This window comes from Gracilinanus agilis, chromosome 1 (genome assembly GCF_016433145.1).
Source record: "Gracilinanus agilis isolate LMUSP501 chromosome 1, AgileGrace, whole genome shotgun sequence".
Lineage (NCBI taxonomy): Eukaryota > Metazoa > Chordata > Mammalia > Didelphimorphia > Didelphidae > Gracilinanus > Gracilinanus agilis.
Window position 1 is genome coordinate 759,538,413 of NC_058130.1, and position 18,171 is coordinate 759,556,583.

The 18,171-nt window shown below is 38.1% G+C and overlaps 1 protein-coding gene across 1 annotated transcript; it reads right to left on the reverse strand.

Annotated features, from left to right (window-relative positions):
* Window positions 1-1,537: 1,537 nt before the first annotated feature.
* Window positions 1,538-6,596, reverse strand: LOC123232376 (mas-related G-protein coupled receptor member X4-like). Its single transcript, XM_044658805.1, has 2 exons — window positions 6,573-6,596; window positions 1,538-2,554 (listed from the first exon to the last, which is right to left on the reverse strand). The coding sequence occupies exon 2, from the start codon at window positions 2,507-2,509 to the stop codon at window positions 1,538-1,540; it is 972 nt and encodes a 323-aa protein (XP_044514740.1). The 5' UTR covers window positions 2,510-2,554; window positions 6,573-6,596.
* Between the last annotated feature and the right edge of the window lie 11,575 nt (window positions 6,597-18,171).

An 18,171-nucleotide genomic window follows, 5' to 3' on the forward strand; every position in this document is an offset into this window, starting at 1 on the left:
TGAGAAATTCTCAGTGCCCTCAATAACTTTCAAGAAATTTCTGGTCTCTGAGATCTTCTATGAATCAATTTAATATAAAGAATATTATAATGCACAATTGTTCTTCGGAATAATACAGTAACACACATGGTTATTAATCAGCTCCTAGTCTGGGACCTCATTCTTAATCTCATTCTTTACATAGACTTCTACCTGGGTCCATTCTCTTAAAATAATTCACACAACTGCAAGGTATCAAATGAAAGGGATTCATGTAAAGCTCATGACATGCCAGGACATAAGTAATAATGAGAGAAGCTGAGGCTGTCCTGCCTCCATGAGGTGAATATGGGCCCTAAAACCCCAGAGAAGAGAGTGAGGTCATTGTTATTGGAAGATTCCAGTGTGAACTGGATTTTACACTATGAGTGTGTGTGCTCATATGTATTATCTTGTATGATATGTTCATGTGTATTTTTATGTGCTGTGTTTATATATGGGTGTTGAGAATGTGTGTGTGAATTGGGTCATCCTTTCACTTATTTAGGCTTCAATAAGGCATCCTCTGTCATATAATACCCCTTCAATACCTCCCACCATAGAGGGACCTCATGAGGAACTGAGTCATGCAGAGGGAAAAATGGGAATAGCTGCAGTCAGAGACAAAGGAACACAAAAACTCAGAGAAACTAAGACCTAGAGAAACAGAGAACAAGAGTGTCCTGAGCCCCAACCTTGACCCGGAGAGGCAGGGAAATATTTATCTTAGCTTCTGTGATGGGAGTAGGAAGGGAGGAGGGAAGGGAGCAAGAGTAGGGGAAGGAGAGGAGCTCATATCTGAGTCAAAGTCTCCTCTGTTTAGGGCAGGAGGAGAGAAGGAGGCCTGAGGGAATGTTGTGGATCAAACCTGAGGGGAGACAAAGTGGGGGAGCATGTCTCATGGAACCTTGAGGATTCTGATCCCTGACTCTATGATCTCCATCACAGAAATTGACAAGGGTAGGGCAGGGAGACAGGGGGCCTTTGAGGATGATTTTCCTCTTTCTCTACTTTCCCAGACATGGTCAGAGACATTTGTTGGAATGGCTCTCATGTAGATTTGTGACACCAGATTCCTGGACCTAAAATACTGGAGCCTCCAGCCAGTAGGAGTTCCTGAAAACAGGGAGCATTGGTCCTGGAGTCAGGAAGACTTGAGTTTAAATCCAGTTTCAAACACCAGCTTTTGAACCATGTGCAAATCCCTGACACCCCAGTCTGCCTCAGATTCCTGAACCATAAAGTGGGAATCATGGGAGTACCTACATCCCAGGGATATGGTGAAGATTAAATGAGATATTTGTAAAGGCTTTAGCAAAGCTTCTGGCATATAGTAGGCAGTTAATAAATGCTTGTTCTTTAGAGTTCAATACAGTTCAAACCCCAAGAACTACCATAAGGGAATTGGAGGAATCTTGTCTCTTATAGAAAGGTGAGGAGGGGATCCTGCCATTGGAGGGCTGAGGGAAGGGGGGTCATTTCATGGGCTCCCTTGTCTCTGAGCATCTTGTTCTTGTCCTCAGGATAATTTATCCAGAGTGTTGGGGTGGGAAGTGTACCTTGCCCCAAACCCCTCTTCCTGCTCCTCTCCCAGAGCCCTCTGGAGGACCACCCTGAGAGGTTCCCTCCCACTTCTGCACCATTTGCTGCCCAGGAAAAAGTAAATGAAAGGATTTGTGCTTCTGTTCACACAGGTCAGGAGCATTGGGAGCCCATAAGGCATTATAGGTGAGCCACTGAACATCCTAATTGCATGAATAATCCCAAAGGGCAGGCCAAAGAGCAGGAACACGAGGACTGTGAGCAGGATCAGGAGGTAGAGCTGGGGTGGCCTCTGGTACTGGGAGCTGCACTGGACCCACAGAACCAGGGTCAGGCTGGACACACACAACACACAGGTGAGGAGGACGAACCACCCGAACAGGACACAGTGCAGATCAGGGTAGAAAACGTTGAGATTATGAAGGAAACAAAGAGCCACAACTGCTCCCCAGAACAGGCCTGGCAGAACCCATAGAACAGTGCACACAGTCACACACATGTGCCTGGGCCAGTGACATTGGTACCAGATGGGGAAGAGCACAGAGAGACAGTGCTCAGTGCTGATTGCAGTCAGCAGGCTCAGGCCCACACTGTGGGACAATTGTAGGATGTAGATCCATAGCATCTGGACAGGAGCCTTTAAATCTCCAACAATATCCCACATGCACAATACAAAGCAGCTACCAAGGAAGAGGGCGTCGGACCCGGCCAGGTTGAGGACGTAGACAGAGAAGGGGCTCCTCTGGGTGCGGAAGCCCAAGAGCCACAGGACGATGCTGTTCCCCACCAGCCCAACCAGGGCAATGACCAGAGAGAGGATCTCCATCACGTAGAATAGGGCAAATGCTTGATGTGCCTCAGCCACAGGCTCTAAATTCGATTTTGTACTCATCTGCACTGTGATGTTAAGAACAGAGTCCTGCTGCTCAGGTGTGGGAGACACAGACATGGTGGGTGGTTCCAGCCTCAGAAAGCTCAGCTCCTCTCAGTCACCCTGGGGACACCAAGACATGGAAGTGGTTGAGAGACTGTTCAAGAGTAATCAATTCTAAGATGGAAGGTAGAGTTTTTTATTTTTAAAGAGGCAAGGTGGGGGGGGGGCAGCTGAGTAACTGAGTGGATTGAGAGCCAGGCTTAGATGTGAGAGGTTCAAATCTGGCCTCAGACATTTGCTAGCTTGGTGACCCTTAGCAAGTCACTTAACTGCTATTCCACCTTGGAACAGATACCCAACATTGGTTCTAAGGCAAAAGGTGAAGGTTAAAAATAAACAAAAAAAACCCTTATCTTCTTTCTTACAATTGATACTAAGTATGGATTTGAAAATAGAAGATCAGTCATGGCTAGGCAGTTGGGGTTAAGGGATTTGTTCAGGGTTACACAGCTAGAAACTGACTGAGGCTAGGTTCAAATATGTTTACTCCTGCCTCCTGACCTGGCACTCTATCCACTGTGCTACCTGGCTGCCCATGGGATTCTTTTTTAGGCATGGATTGGAATAGTGTACCACTACACTCATTTCCACATGTAAAATAACAATGTATTATACCTTCATTTCAACAGTCTAGGGAAGTTGGCTCTGGGATTTCCCACTGATCAGTTTAAGAGAGACTCTGGGGAAATTCTGCCATTTTTCAGTTCCAGGGCTCTATGGGCTACAAAGGGAAGACTGTATCAGGAATACCTGATTTTTTTTTCTCCTGCCTCTCTCACCAGCCTCTATTTGACTAAAATATAGCCTGTCTCAGACGAATACTTATAGAACTGGGACAGAGGGGTCATGAGTTCACTGCCAGCTGAGACTTTTTAAACACTGTTAGGGGTTAAATAAGGGATTAGATTCTCTCCTGGATAGAAGCTGAGGTCCTTTAATGTCTCCTTAAATATTGCCCTGTTTTCTGAATCTTCTCATTCTTCTGCCTGCCTGTCCATTTTTTACTGATTGCCAATCTGGAGATCATGTGTGAGAACCCAATCAGAACCTGGTACAGAAAAGAAAAGAAAAATATCCTACCTCAACTCCTACATCCACTAGATAGAGCAGGAGAAGGAGCTGAGCCAATCTCTTTGAGTGTTCAGGGTATAGAAGCCCAGCTCTTCTCAACTTTTGTCCCAGTTTTTAGACTTTTCAAAGATGGTTCCAGTTCCTCTTGTTCTAGTTAGAAAGTTGCCTCTTCTTCATTCATTGTTTCACCTGAATTGTTAATGTTCAATGCGCCTTTCTTTAAACTCTAAATAAAAATGATCAAGTTCTGAGGCAAAAGAGATAATCTGGGTGCCCTTCATTGGACACTTCCTACCAAGTTGATGTCCAAAGATTAATAATGATTTCTTTTTTGCCTGAGATTTAAGGTTTGAAATCGTGTAATGGAGTTATCAATGATAATCTTCATCTTAAAAAAAGTAGACTTTAAAAAGGATTTGCTAAAATTGAAATGAACCCTTTTATGCTCATACCCTCACTCTTCAAGGACTACACATGCTCACATATATGTGTTACTATCTACCTATTCTCCCTTTTGACTTGCCTCTTCTTACTTGCCCTCAACTTAACTGGTGTCTAACTGGGTGACCTGCAGTCCTCAATGCATTCAATATCTGAGGGAAGTGGAGGCAGTCATTTAGAGAATCTTGGCTGGAAAACCTGTGAGGGAGAATATATCTTTTGTTTCAGGCATTTTCCAATGTGGGGCTTAAGGATCTGATGTCTTCCATCTATTCAGAAACCCCTGAATCATTTAAAGGTGTTTCTCTGCTCACTACATGACTTCCAATGATCACCCTTGCCAATTAGACAAATATCTTTATATTCAAACAGCATTTGCAAACTCATTCAATTTATATTGATTTATAAAGAAGGGCTTAAGACATGTTGCCTCTTAATGTAATGACTATTCTTGAAAGTCGGTTTTGCAAACCGCATCAGACTCGAGATTCCTGGGCTCTACAGAGAAGACCAATTAGTTCTCCATTCCTCAGCTTCCTTTATTGGTCAGCCAGTCAAACAGCCTTTTCTAAGCAACTACTATGCCCCAGGCCCACAGTTGTACCTGTGGTAAATTTTGCATACAAAGAAACAAACACATGTGTGTGCATATGTGCATAAACACATACATACACAGTTCCTGCTCTCAAGGAGGTCTCAAAATAATGTAGCAGGTAGAATTCAATCCTGTATGTACAAGCATGATATAGACAGGACATATTGGGTGTAGTCACAGACTGAAGCCAGGAAGAAAATGGGGAAGGCAGGAATATGAAGGGGAACTGGGAAAGGATTCTTGCAGAAAGTAGAACTTCAGTTGAGATTTGAGGGAAGAATACATATAAATGAGATGATGGGAGCAGAGAAGCAACAAATTTTGATGATTGAATGACTAGGTATTGTGTGTTTGTGAGAGGAGTTGAAGATGACACTATAAGAAGATGGAAGTTCAGCAGATGATTGGATTTGTGTAGAGGTGAGACAATTAGTTCTATTTTAGACATTTTATGATATCTCTGGGATATTAAGTTCAAAGGTCAAGAAGAATTGACAGGAAGTACATTAAAGAAGAGGTTAAAGGTGTGTGTGTGTGTGTGTGTGTTTGTCTGTATGGAAGAAGGGAGATAGAACTAAAATGAAAAGTGGGAGATTGAGGATGACACCTGAACAGTGGCAAGGTGATGGTCAGAATCATCAGGAAAGGGTTTGTAATAGAAGTATGTTAATCTTTGAGAATTGGTTCAGAAAGTTGTGAGATATTTTATACAAATAGATTTTCCTCTTTCATATGCTTCCCAATCTGGCTCTTATTTTAAATGGCAGCCCTCTCTTTCCCATGGATCCTGAGTCAGAGGAATTGTTAAACAGTATTTCCTGATAGCCAACCACAATTTTACTTTAGTGAATTGTAGCCATTCCCCTTGGACTACCTTCTGGGGTCAAGGAGATGAAAATGAATCCCACTTCTAACTGATAGCCTTATGAATACTGCAGTATATAGCACTAATGTACAACATAGAAGTCATACTTTTTAATGACAATATAATTCCTGTCTATAACCTTGAAAGATACACAATTATTATTATAGAAAGAATCACAGTGTATTGAGTATCATTCACCATCTCTGAGGTCCATTCCAATTCCTACTCCAAGATCTTGAGCTGCTCAGCTTTTCCTGAGTGATTAATCCCTTCCCCAAATGAAATTAGGGAGGCCAAAGTGATGCTGGTAGTATCTGTAGGATGTAAAAGAGATTTCTTGATTGCATGAAAATGTTACTAAACTCTTTGGTAACTCTGAGTCTTTCTAATTTTCAAAAGAGAGGCAGAGTTGTTAGTGTTAAACTGATTCCTGAAATGAGCAAAAGATACAGGAACTAGATACACATTTTATTGACACATACTAAAATCTGCTTTGATATCTGTAAAATGACCTCCTTCCATAATTTCAAATTATTTAGCTTTTCAGTATGTGTTGAGAGTAATTATTTTTTTAACCATTACCTTCCATCTTAGAATCAACACTGTGTATTGATTCCAAGGCAAAAGAGCTGTAAGGGTTAGGCAATGGTGGTGAAGTGACTTGCCAAGAGTCACAAAGCTAGGGAGTGTTTGAGGCCAGATTTGAACCTAGGACCTCCCAACTCTGGGCCTGTCTCTCAATTCACTCAGTCACTCAACTACCCTAGAGATTAATTCTTTTGCCAGCACTCTCTTCAAAAGGAATTTTTTTTGTGCTATTGCACACATTGCACACAAAGAGAAGAAAGGGACAACTGAAAGAGGACACAAAGAAGGCAATGGACAAGGAAATGATGCTGAAATAATGGAATGAGAAAGGCAAGAGAAGAAGAATTTATTCCTCTATTATTCTCTCAAAATTGTCCCTCTGGGACTCCAATCTCTGTCACTTACCACAATCCCCAAAGGTGACAAAGTATCCCTGCTACTCCCTTCTATACCATTTCCTCCAGGAAAGAAGTAATAGGTCTACCCTCAAGTGAAGAAATGTCCTTGGAGAGACTTACCTGGAGATGGGTTTTGTTTGAAGCTGGGGCTATGAGAACCTCTGGATGGAAATTTAGGGTACAACAAGTGAAATCAAGATCTTAAATAAGTCCTTGTAATTTGTGGTATGCTAGCACTATCCACTCAGAACACAGAGGTATTAAAATTATCCTCTTATGGCAATTATCTCATTATCTCCTTATGACTTTGCTGATATTCCTCTTCCTCTAATGCCTTGTGATCTGACCACTTCCACTCCATATGGCCACATTGGCTAACATTTTAAGGTCTCAGACAAGATTTTAAACAATTCCGGGTCTATGTAATGAAGAAGATTTCTCCCTGAACCCCTGCTTTATGAGAGGTCCTGACTTGGAAGGAATGCTTGGATTGGATGAGGGAAGACACTAAGTACCTAGATGATGACAGGTAGCATGACTCTGACATTCCTGAGGCCCCTTTAGTTTCCTAAACTTCATTGTGGCATTCACTCATTCTTTTTATTTCCTTATGCCGTCTAAATGCTCTGACCCTCATCCGAGCAGATGTTCCTGGAAAATAGTGATGCCTAGTTATTATATCATCCTATTTCATAGTGCATTGTTGATATGTGTGTGTGTGTTTGCATGTGCTTTTCTGTATGTTTGTACTCATGGCTCCATGAGAATGTGTAAGTACATCCATCAGTGGCAGGTATGATATATTTAAAGCAGTGTGCTCACCTCTCCCAAATCAGGGAAAGAGGAATTAATTCAATCAGCTAATAAGTGTCTGAAGCCAACTTTGAATTCTTGTCTTCTGCACTGCAAACCATTGCACTTTACCAACTATCTGTCTGTAAAACTATTTCTAATTCTATGAAAAAATACTCTAAATCACTTGAGTAGAGAAATTCAAACTTAAGCAACCCTGAAATACCACCTCAAATTGTCGAACAGTATAGTAAAGGATAATGACAAACATTGGAGTCGTTGTGGAAAAACTGGGAAATTATTGCATTTTTGTTTAGATTTGGGAAATGATCTGGAGAGCAGTTTGGAACTATGCTCAAATTCCTGTATATCTTTGCATAACCTTTGCCTCAGTAATAGCACTACTAGCTCTGTATCCCAAAGAGATGAAGAAGAAAAAAGAAAAAAAAAGGGGGTCTCTATGTATTAAAATATTTACAACAGCTATTTTTGTGGTGGCATAGAATTGGAAATTTTGGAGATGTCCATCAATTGTGTAATGGCTGAACAATTTCAAAGCTTTCAACCCCCAGAGGCAGAAGTGATGGAGCCTAAATGCAGATTGAAGCAAACAATTTTATTCTTTTTTCTTTTTTTCACCTTTTATGATACATTTTCTTTCACAGCAAAATGAATATGTATAAAAAGGAAATTTAATAAAGCAGTCCCTCCTTTATAGTATCTGAGGAATCCCTTCAGTTTGATATCTTGTAACCATGTAAGTTGTAATTAAAATATAGTTCTAGGCAAAAGTCTGTATATGTAACCTGAAGAATGTCAACCCAGGGTAATACCTGAGTTATAATTTCAAGTGTGTTGTATTATTATAATAATTTTAAATGAGTGTAATCATGTTAAGCCTAAGAAAGTTACTATGTTAATCCTAAATGTGTGCGAATCCACTTTATGATGTATTTTATAGCAAACCAATTCATATAAGAAGTTATAGTCTAAAGTTCAGAGAGACCAGGAGGTCCAGAAATCATCTGAAAGACCAGGAGATCTGGAAATAGTGCAGGAAATGGTCTTAGAGACCAGGAGGACTGGAAATGCTCTTGGAGACTTCTTATTCAGGATGGGACTGGGGATAGTTAGGAAACTATAAAATTGTGTGTATTCTGCAATTCAGCATTTCATATTCAACTGGGGAATCTGAAGATCTCTGACTCATTTGTCTTTCCCATCAAATAAAGTCAGCTTTTTCTCAGAGACAACTTTTCCCAGCTCTTTCTTCCTTCATATGAAAATATATTTTAAGAGACTGCAAAGGTATAATCTATATCAATTTTTCTCCTCTGGGAAGAGGGACGGGAAGAGGACACTATTTGGAGGTCAAAATAAAAAAAAACACTAAGGTTAAAGATGTTTTTATAGGTAATTAGAAAAACCAAGATATTAAAAAGCATAACAAATGGTGAATCTCATATCATAAGTGAGTCATTTAAAATGGAGGCTGATAATTTCATCCACATTCTTGTTCTTGTGGTACTTTGCTCTTGGAAGGTACTTTAGTAGGTTAAAAATAATAAGAAAAAAACAAAAAATGATCACAAAAAATCAAGACCAATTCATAACAGATATACATTTCTTCTTTAGATCCCTGATCTGAACTGATACTGAAACATAGGCTAGGGCCATGGTATAGAAAAGATGAAGAAGTTTTCATCAAAAAAACAATATGGGAGAGATTAGGTCTAGATCAACATCTCACACCTTACACCAAGATAAATTCAGAATGGGTGAACGACTTGAATATAAAGAGGGAAACTATAAACATGTTAAGTGAACACAGAATAGTTTACTTGTCAGATCTGTGGGAAAGGAAAGACTTTAAAACCAAGCAAGAGTTAGAGAAAATTACAAAATGTAAATTAAATGGTTTTGATTATATTAAACTAAAAAGTTTTTGTACAAACAAAAACAATGTAGTCAAAATCAGAAGGGAAACAACAAATTGGGAAAAAATCTTTATAACGAAAAACTCTGACAGGGGTCTAATCACTCAAATATACAAGGAGTTAAAGCAATTGTATAAAAAATCAAGCCATTCCCCAATTGATAAATGGGCAAGAGACATGAATAGGCAATTTTCAGGTAAAGAAATCAAAAGTATNGAATCAAAGAAACAAACTACAAAATGCTAACAAAGCCATGAAGAGATGTTGGCTAATAGACTTGTCCAAGATATCAATGCACCACTAATTGAATAGCAGCACAAAAGATAATGGTTTGCTAACAATTCAGGGACAAATTGCAAGGACCTCTCTAAACATCTTTTCCAGGAAGCATGACCAACTTACTTGTGACATAATATTTTTGTAAATTCTTTAGTAAAAGAATATTTTAGGTTAATAAGATTCTGTCATGACACCAAGCAAGGAGGAATCACTAACACCTTGAATTAGAGTCATCACCCCAAATCAAATATGAGGAAGATCAGTCTCATTGGTTTATATATTATTCTAAATTGTTAAACACTTTTTAGAATGCAGGCCTAATAATATTCCATGTCTCCTGCCTTCTTGGTCAATATTCTGGCAAGGAAATATTTTTGAAATAAGTTGCCCCCTCCGTCATTTTATTCTATTTATAAAATTTTTTATTTAGAATATTTTCCCATGGTTATATGATTTATGTTCTTTCTCTCTCCCTCACACATCCCCCTCTCCCTCTGTGGTTGATGCACAATTCCACTGGGTTTTACATGTATCATTGATCAAGACCCATTTCCATATTATTGATAGTTGCATTAGGGTGAATGTTTAGCATCTACATCCCCAATAATATCCCCATCAGCCCATGTGTTCAAGCAGTTGTTTTTCTTCTGTGTTTCTCCTCCCACAGTTCTTCCTCTGAATGTGGCTAGTTTTCTTTCTCATAAGTCCCTCAGCCTTGCTCTGTTTTCTTGCATTTCTGCTAGTAGAGAAGTCTGTCATTTTCGATTGTACCACAGTGTATCAGCCTCTGTGTATAATGTTCTCCTGGCTCCTTTCACTCTGCATCAATTCCTGGAGGTCATTCCAGTTCACATGGAATTCCTCCAGTTCATTATTTCTTTGAGCGCAATAGTATTCCATCACCAACAGATACCACAATTTGTTCAGGCATTCCCCAATTGAAGGACATTCTCTCATTTTCCTATTTTTTGCCACCATAGTGTGACTATAAATATTTTTATACAAGTCTTTTTCCTTATGATCACTTAAACCCAGAGGTGGTATGGCTGGATCAAAGGGCAGGTGTTCTTTTACAGTCCTTTGGGCATAGTTCCAAATTGCCTTCTAGAATGGTTGGATCAGTTCACAACTCCACCAGCAATTCATTAATGTCCCAATTTTGCCACCTCCCCTCATACATTCACCACTTTCCTTTGCTATCATGTTAGCTAATCTGCTAGGTGTGAGGTGGTACTTCAGAGTTGTTTTGATTCTCATTTCTCTAATTATAAGAGATTTAGAACATTTTTTCAAGTGTTTGTTGATAGTTTTGATTTCTTTATCTGAAAATTGCCTATTTATGTCCCTTACCCATTTATCAATTGGTGAATGGCTTCATTTTTTTTTGTACAATTAATTTAGCTCCATATATTTGAGCAATTAGACCTCTGTCAGAGTTTTTTTTGTATAAAGATTTTTCCTCCAATTTATTGCTTCCTTTCTATTTTGGTTGCATTGGTTTTGTTTGTACAAACCCTTTTTAATTTAATGTAATCAAAATTATTTATTTTACATTTTGTAATTTTTTCTAACTCTTGCTTGGTTTTAAAACCTTTCATTTCCCAAAGATCTGACAAGTATACTATTATGTGCTTACATAGTTTACTTGTAGTTTCCTTCTTTATATTCAGATCATTCACTCATTCTGAATTTATCTTTGTATAGCATGTGAGATGTTGATCTAAACCTAATCTTGCCCATACTCTTTTCTTATTTTCTGAGCAGTTTTTATCAAATAGTAGGTTTTTGTCCCAAAGCTGGGCTCTTTGAGTTAATTATATACTCTTTTGATGAGGTCACTTACTCCAAGTCTATTCCACTGATCCTCCCTTCTGTTTCCTTGCAAGTACCATATTATTTTGATGACTACTACTTTATAGTACAGTTTAAGATCTGGTACTGCTAGGCCACCTTCCTTCACATTTTTTCATTATTTCCCTTGATATTCTTGATCTTTTGTTCTTCCAAATGAACTTTGTCATATTTTTTTTCTAATTCAGTAAAAAATTTTCTTGTTAGTTTTATAGGTATGGCACTAAATAAGTAAATTAATTTGGGTAGGATGGTCATTTTTTTAGGTTAGCTCATCCTACCATGAGTAATCAATGTTTTTCCAATGTTTAGATCTAACTTTAATTGTGTGGGAAGTGTTTTGTTTTCTTATAATTCCTGTATTTGTCTTGGCAAATAGATTCCTAAGTATTTTATATTGTCTAGGGTGATTTTAAATGGAATTACTTTTTCTAGCTCTTGCTGCTGAGATGTTTTGGAAATATATAGAAATGCTGATGATTTATGTGGGTTTATTTTGTATCCTACAACTTTGCTAAAGTTGTTGATTATTTCCACTAGTTTTTTGGTTGATTCTCTAGCATTTTTTAAGTAGACCGTCATATCATCTACAATAGAGATAACTTGGTCTCTTCATTGCCTATTTAAATACCTTCAATTTCTTTTTCTTTTCTAATTGCTACTGCTAGTGTTTCTAGTACAATGTTAAATAATATAGGTGGTAATGGGCATCCTCGTTTCACTCCTGATCTTGTTGGGAATGCTTCTAATTTTTCACTATTGTAGATGATTCTTATTGATGGTGTTAGATATATAACATTTATTATTTTTAGGAAAGGCCCTTCTATTCCTATACTTTCTAGTGTTTTCCACAGGAATGGGTGTTGTATTTTGTCAAAGGCTTTTTCAACATGTTTTGTAATAATCATGTGATTTTTGTTGGTTTTCTTGTTGAAATAGTCATTTATGTGAATGGTTTTCCTAATGTTGAACCATCCTTGCATTCCTGGTATGTATCTCATCTATAATGAATAACCCTCATGATCTCTTGCTAGAATTCTATTTAAGATTTTTGCATCTATGTTCATTAAGGAGATTGGTCTGTATTTTTCTTTCTCTGTTTTTGATCTACCTGGCTTTGGGATCAGTACCATATTTGAGTCATAAAAGGAATTTGGTAGAACTCCTTTGCTTATTATGTCAAATAGTTTGTGTAGTATTGGGATTAGTTGTTCTTTGAAGTTTTGATAGAATTCTCTTGTGAATCCATCTGGTCCTGTGATTTTTTCCTTAGGAAGTTCTTTGATGGCTTGTGTAATTTCTTTTCTTTATATATGAGATTATTCAAGTATTCTATTTCTTCTGCTGTTAATCTAGGCCAGTGGTTCCCAAACTTTTTTGGCCTACCCTTTCCAGAAAAAAATATTACTTAGGGCCCTGAAAATTAATTTTTTAAAAATTTTAATAGCAATTAATAGGAAAGATAAATTCATCTGTGGCCATCACTGCCCCCCTGGATTGCTGCAGCAACTACCAGGGGGAAGTGGCACTCACTTTTTGAGTCACTGATCTAGGCAATTTATTTTTTTGTAGATATTCATCCATATCAACTAGGTTGTTATACTTATTACCATATAATTGGGCAAAATAGTTTTAATGATTGCCTTAATTGCCTCTTTATTAGAGGTTAGGTCTCTCTTTTCATCTTTGATACTGTTAATTTGGTTTTCTTCTTTCCTTTTTTAATTAAATTGACCACTACTTTGTAATTCTGATTTATTTTTCCAAGTACCAGCTTCTTGTCTTATTTATTAATTCAATAGTTCTTTTCCTTTTGATTTTATTAATTTCTCCTTTAATTTTTATGATTTTTAATTTAGTTTTCATCTGGAGATTTTTAATTTGTTCACTTACTAGTTTTTAATTTGCATGCCCAGTTCATTGACTTTTGCCCTCCCTAATTTGTTAATATATGGAGTGCAATGCAGGCATCCATCTTGGGCAGGATGTACCCAGTTGAGTCTTCCTGTAGTCATTTAGTTTCACTGGCAGGGAGCAGCCTTTGACTCCTCCTCCAGGGACTTTAGAAATTAAGAAGAGAAAACCCTCCAGCCAGATCTAAACATTTCTGGCTTAGCTCATTTCTCTTGTATCATAGAGATACTTTCCCTGCCTGAAGGATCCAGCTTGTTTCCTCCCTGTATCCTCTGTCTCTAGCCTCAGTGATTAGCCTGTTTGAGCAGCCCTTCTTATACTTCATTCATTTCCTTACCTTCCTATATACAATCCATTCATCCCTTGACTCAGCTATCCCCTTTATTACTCACCTTCACCCTTTATTCCTCCCCATTATCAACATTTTTGTCCTTCTTTGTAACAGGAGTCAAGGATATAAATTTCTCCCCGATTATGGCTTTGGCTTCATCCCACAGATTTTGGTAGGATGTCTCATCATTGTCATTCTCTTCTATGAAATTATTGTTTCTATGATTTGTTCTTTAGCTGATTGTGGAGAATCGCATTATATAATATCCAATTAATTTTTGATTTGTCTATCCATATACCCGTACTAATTATTTTTATTGTATTATGATCTTAAAAGGTTGCATTTATTATTTCTGCTCTTTTGCATTTGTTTGCTATGTTTCTATGCCCTAGTGCATGATCAGTCTTTGAGAATATATTGTGTGCTGCTGAGGAGAACATGTATTACATTTTGTCACTATTTTTCTACATAAATCTATTAACTCAATTTTTTTAAGCATTACATTTACCTCTTTTACCTCTTTCTTATTTTTTTGGTTTGATTCATCTAGATCTGATATGGGAAGGTCTAGGTCTCCTACTAGTATTGTTTTAATAACTATTTCCTACTTGAGCTCCCCCAGTTTCTCCTTTAGAAATTTTGATGCTAAACCATTTGGTGCATACATGTTGAGTACTGATATTTCTTCATTTTCCATACTGCCTGTTATCAGGATGTAATTACCTTCCCTATCTCTTTTAACCAGATCTATTTTTACTTTGGCTTTACCAGAAATCATGATTGCAACTCTTGCCTTCTTTTTCTCAGTTGAAGCCCAATAAATTTTGCTTCCAGACTTCAATTTTTACTCTATGTATGTCTACCTGCCTCATGTGTGTTTCTTGTGGATAACGTATGGTAGGATTTTGGTTTCTAATCCACTCTATTTGCTTTCTTCTTTAAAGGTGAGTTCATCCCATTCACATTCAGAGAAATCATTATCAACTATGTATTCCCCAACATTTTGATTCCTTCTCCTTGTCCTGCCCTTTCTTCTTTTGCTATTTCCTTTTAAACCAGTGGTTTTCTTTTAATCAGTCCCTCTAATTCCGACCCTTATTTTACTTCCCTTCATACCCCCTCACTTTTTGTTCTCTTCTTGTTATTTTTTAGGGTCTATTAAATTCTCACCTCGCTCTTTTTCCCTTCCTTTATGTACTCCCTCTCCCACTCCCTCCCTTGGTTTTTCCCTTCCGACTTTCCCTGTAGGGTAAAATAGAATTTGGTACCCCAAATGGATCTAGCTGCTATTCCATATCAGAAATGATTTTACTGAGATTAAGTTTTACATATTACCTATTAACACTCTCTTCTTTTCCTTCTTATAATCGTATTCTTCCCCTCTCCTTCCTATACGGCTCTTTGTGTGGTATAGATCATCCTATTTTTCTTATTCTTTTAAGTTTCTCTTGGTGCCATCTTCTATTCCCCTGCCCTTCTTCTTTCTCTTTTTTTGCACATCATCTTAAACCACTTAAACCCAAACTTTCCCTATGTATAGTTCTTCTAATTACTATAATAGTGAATACAATTTTTAAGTTATATATAATATTTTTTTCATATAGGAATACAAGTCATTTGATTTTATTGAAGCCCTTAAAGAAGAAACTTTTTTAAAAAGGTTTTTTTTTCCTTTCCCCTCTCCTTATTTACTTTTTCATGTTTCTCTTGATTTTTGTGGTTGGATATCAAACTTTCCACTTAGTTCTGGTCTTTTCTTTATAAATATGTGGAAATCTTCTATCCTGTTGAATGCCCATTGTAGAAAATATAGGTAATGGAGGGCACCAGGGATGTTAAAATATAATCTAAATAGTTGTGGGTACACACACTGGGTTTTAGGAGAGACTGGACCAGGATAAGGAGTTCACTGGATTTATCACAGGAATGACAGTTGATCTTAACTGTCACCCTGCTCTCTGTAGGCCAGAGTCTAGAAACAAGCAGGTAAGGTAAAAGGGGTTTACCAGCTTTAATTATGTTTAACTAAAAGGTGGGAAAGGGATTTCTATACTTAAAATCTAAAGGGCAAAACCACAGGGCAATGGGAGGACTTATTCTACTCTCATCTAAGTGATTTAAGAGGCAGGGCCCAAAGAGTAGTGGAGTCTCTAGAAGACTGAATCAATCCTGGTACCAGCCAGGCTTGAATCAGCACAGCTATGGATCAGAGGGGTGGCTTTGAGGGTTCTCACAGCTTTCCAAAGAGGTTCACAGGATGCCAAAATCCTAGGTGGTCCAAGATATCCAAGAAGAAAGAGTGTGTTTGAGAAACTGTCCACAAGGTCCCAAACTTCTCCTCTTCTTGGTGCTGTTCTGTTGTTGCTGGAAATCCACATCCACTCAGGATCCCAAGGAAATGAGGAAGCAGGGTCTGAGATCTCCCTGTGCTGGCAAAAGTTTATGCCCACCACTAATGGAGTCTCTCTCTCAGGGCACAAGGCACCTACTTCCTCCTCCTTCATTCCATCATAGAATGCTCCGGGCTTCCTGCTAAGTTAACATTAATACTTAATCAATAACTAATCTTCCTCACAACACCATACTTTCCCCTGGAAGTATAGTCAGTTTTGATGGGTAGATGATACTTGGTTGTAGACCCAATTCTCTTGCCTTTCTGAATGTAATATTCCAAGCCTTGTGGTCTTGTAGTGTGGAAGCTGCAAGATCCTGTGTAATTCTGATTGGTGTTTCTTGATATCGGAAATGTCTCTTTATGGCTTCTTGTAATAATTTCTCCTTAACTTTTGGAAGCTTTTGAATTTTACCTATTACATTCCTGGGGGTTGTCCTTTGAGAATTTAGTATAGAGGGTATTCTATGGGCTCTTTCAATGTTTGTTTTGTTCAATGACATTATGGAAGTTTTCTTGGATAATTTCTTGTAGGATTATGTCAAGATTTCCATTTGTCTCTGGTTTTTTCATGGAGACCAATGATTCTCAAATTGTATCTTCTGTTTTCTTTGTCATCTTGTCAATGACATATTTCATGTTTCCTTCTATTTTGTCAGTCTTTTGAGTTTGCTTTATTAATTATTGCTGTCTTGTGAGATTATTGGCTTCTGCTTTCCCAATTTTAGTCTTTAAAGACTTGTTTTCAGTTATAATCTTTTGGTTTTCCTTTTCTGTCTGGTCTTTCTGGCTCTCGATGGCTTCCAGAAGGTCATTTTTGGTCTTCAATTTGCTTATCATTTAATTTGATTTCTGAACCTCAATTTCCAGTTGTGAAATTCTGCCTTTTAAGTTATCATTTTCTTTTTGAACAATTTCCCTCTTTTCTTGCCAAACCTATTCCAATTCTCTCATGATCTTGGATTGGAATTCTTCAAGAGCTTGTGTCCAATTTTCATTTTTTGGGGGAGGGTTTGGATGTGTTTACTTGTTTGTCCTCCACTGCTGTCTCCTCTGTGCTCTGGATTTTTTCTATGTAAAAATTATCCAGAATCAGTGCTTTTCTCTAGTTCCTTTTGGTGATTGGTATTTCTTGAGCATTGCTAGTATTACTGTCCTGGTTTTTGCTTCCCTCAGAAGTCTGACTGAAGAGGGCCAGCTTTCTGTGTATGGAGCTACCCAGTGGTTTTTGCCTGAGGCTACTTTTTGAGTCTGCAAGTTTTATGCTGTGTGCTGGCCCAGCCCCACTGCCCTCTCCGTGCCCAAGATGCACACTCTTCAGCCTTCTGGGGATTCAGTTCTAGGTGCTCTCAGTGGTGCTCTTAATCAGCTGCCAAGAACTTAGATATTGCCCCACACCACTTTAATTTTGGCTTGCTGGATGGGACTCTAGCACCATAGTTGGGGTGGGTGTGGGTTTATCAGCTCACATTTTGGTGGGAACTAATTCACCACTTGTAGCATGGAAATGCCCAAATCCCATGTACCTTTGATGTTGCTCCCTGTTGTGGAATTCCTTTATTCATCTGAATTTGGTTTTCTTGTTCTTTTGAGATATCATACAGGTTGGTGGTGGGGAAGGTAAGAGTTCTGCAACTACTCTTCAGTCATCTTAATGCAGAATTGCCCTCCCTCATTTTAAAACCCTCAAATCCTTAGATTTTGTCTTTGTATTTCAGCCTCATTTCTTTTTCAGGAGAGACCCAGATGTGTCTTCAGAGGGAAAGAGGTCTTTAGTGACCCATGACAACCCATTCATACTCGATAGGACAGATTTCTCTAGTGGATCTAAAAGAAAAGGTCAAAACTTAGAGGAAATTTCAGCAAAATCAGTGGTGGCAGTATCAGTCACAAAATGCCACTAGATGACATTCCATTCTCTCCTATAACACCAGTCCATTACAGCTCAAAGACAGGAACAGAGTGCTTGCTCATAGATGCTTATCTTCTGCTCACAGCTAACAAAGGAGAAAGTTTCTATTTTTTTACTCCAAGAGTAGTAAGTTACCCAGACCTCAACCTAAAGATAACTGATGTAGGAAATAGGGTGTATGCATTGCAGTTAATTATCTTGAAATTCTTGCTTGGGGTCAGAGATATCAGAAGGATGTCTTAGTATGACACAAGTCCATTATCCTCATTCTACTTTCATTTCCCAGAATCGTTGGCTACCTCTGAACGTTC